Source organism: Tupaia chinensis, unplaced genomic scaffold (genome assembly GCF_000334495.1).
Source record: "Tupaia chinensis unplaced genomic scaffold, TupChi_1.0 Scaffold143584_1, whole genome shotgun sequence".
In the NCBI taxonomy this organism is placed as follows: domain Eukaryota; kingdom Metazoa; phylum Chordata; class Mammalia; order Scandentia; family Tupaiidae; genus Tupaia; species Tupaia belangeri.
In genome coordinates, this window is record NW_006203430.1 from 9,328,974 (window position 1) to 9,330,119 (window position 1,146).

General features: G+C 53.1%; 1 protein-coding gene across 1 annotated transcript in view; it reads left to right on the forward strand.

Moving 5' to 3' along the window:
- Positions 1-292: 292 nt before the first annotated feature.
- TMEM278 (transmembrane protein 278) overlaps positions 293-1,146 on the forward strand; it is a 4,832-nt gene continuing 3,978 nt past the window's right edge. The window contains 1 exon segment of the mRNA XM_014582377.2: positions 293-628. Within this exon segment, the coding sequence (XP_014437863.1) occupies positions 380-628 (249 nt within the window). The 5' untranslated portion in view covers positions 293-379.

Genomic DNA, 1,146 nt, shown 5'->3' on the forward strand with positions numbered 1-1,146 from the left:
GCTGGGCACACGCACAAGTAAGTACCCAAGATTGAATGGGCTGGAGGAAGGGGGTGGTCACAGTGTGACCAGACCCTGTGGAGGGTGCTTCTCTTTCTCACACACACTCTCATGTGGGTGTGCATGTGAACTATAGTAAATAAAGAAAAAAATAATGGAAAATGGAATTAAAGTACGAATTTATTTTGGTGCAAAAAAAAATTTGAAATCCATGCATGGTATTTTCCTTTCCTTTCCTTCCTTTTCCTTTTCCTTTTTCTTTTCTTTTTTTTTTATCCAATCTGGGGTGCACTAAAGAGTTTCTGGTCTGACGAGAGGGGCTTCAGTCCTGCTGTCCGACCATTGCCGTGAGCCTACCAGGCCCACTGGCTTCGAGAGCATGAGTGAGCAGGAGAGGGAAACAGAGGATGAGGAAGGGGGCACTTCAGACACGGCACCTATGTTACCCCAAAGGCCTCTGGACCACCAGACCCTGACATGCCCAAGGGGGGCAGGCAGGGTCTCCCAGGGCCTCAGGACCCTGCTCGCTGGGCTCCTGCTTCACCTGCTGCTGCCCGCCGCAGTCTTCCTGCTAGTGTTGCTGCCGACAGCTGCCATCGTTTACCTGGGATTCCTGTGCCACTCAAGGGTGAGCCTGAGCCCTGCAGGGGGGTGGGGGAGTGGCTGGGTCCTAGGGAGTGGGAGTCCTCTAAAAGTTCAGGGTCCCTGGGCTGGAAGTGAACCTGCCCTTCTCAGCACTGTCCCCTTGTCCCCTGAGACATGCATGCCCCTCTCTGGCAACCCCTTCTGCCCCGTGCCTCTCCACTCCCCTGCACCCTCTTCACCATCACAGTCAAAGAAAGGCTTTTGTTTGTTGTCTGGAGGACAATTCTCTCTCCTCCCCGAGGCTTCCCAGGCTTGTACCAGGGGCTACCAGGGCTTGAATGGTGGGTGTGGATGGGGAGGGGAGGTTCCTGGAAGAGAAGATGAAAATGTCGTCAAATTTCACTAGTCCACAGGCCTTCTCCACCCTGAAACCTCCGACACACATGCATTTCAAAAAGTTTGTGGAGAGGTGCAGGGTAATGCAACTGCTTAAGAAAACCCCAATCTGGGACCAGCAGTTAGCGTAATGGCTATGTCACTGGACTCCCATGTAGTCGACCG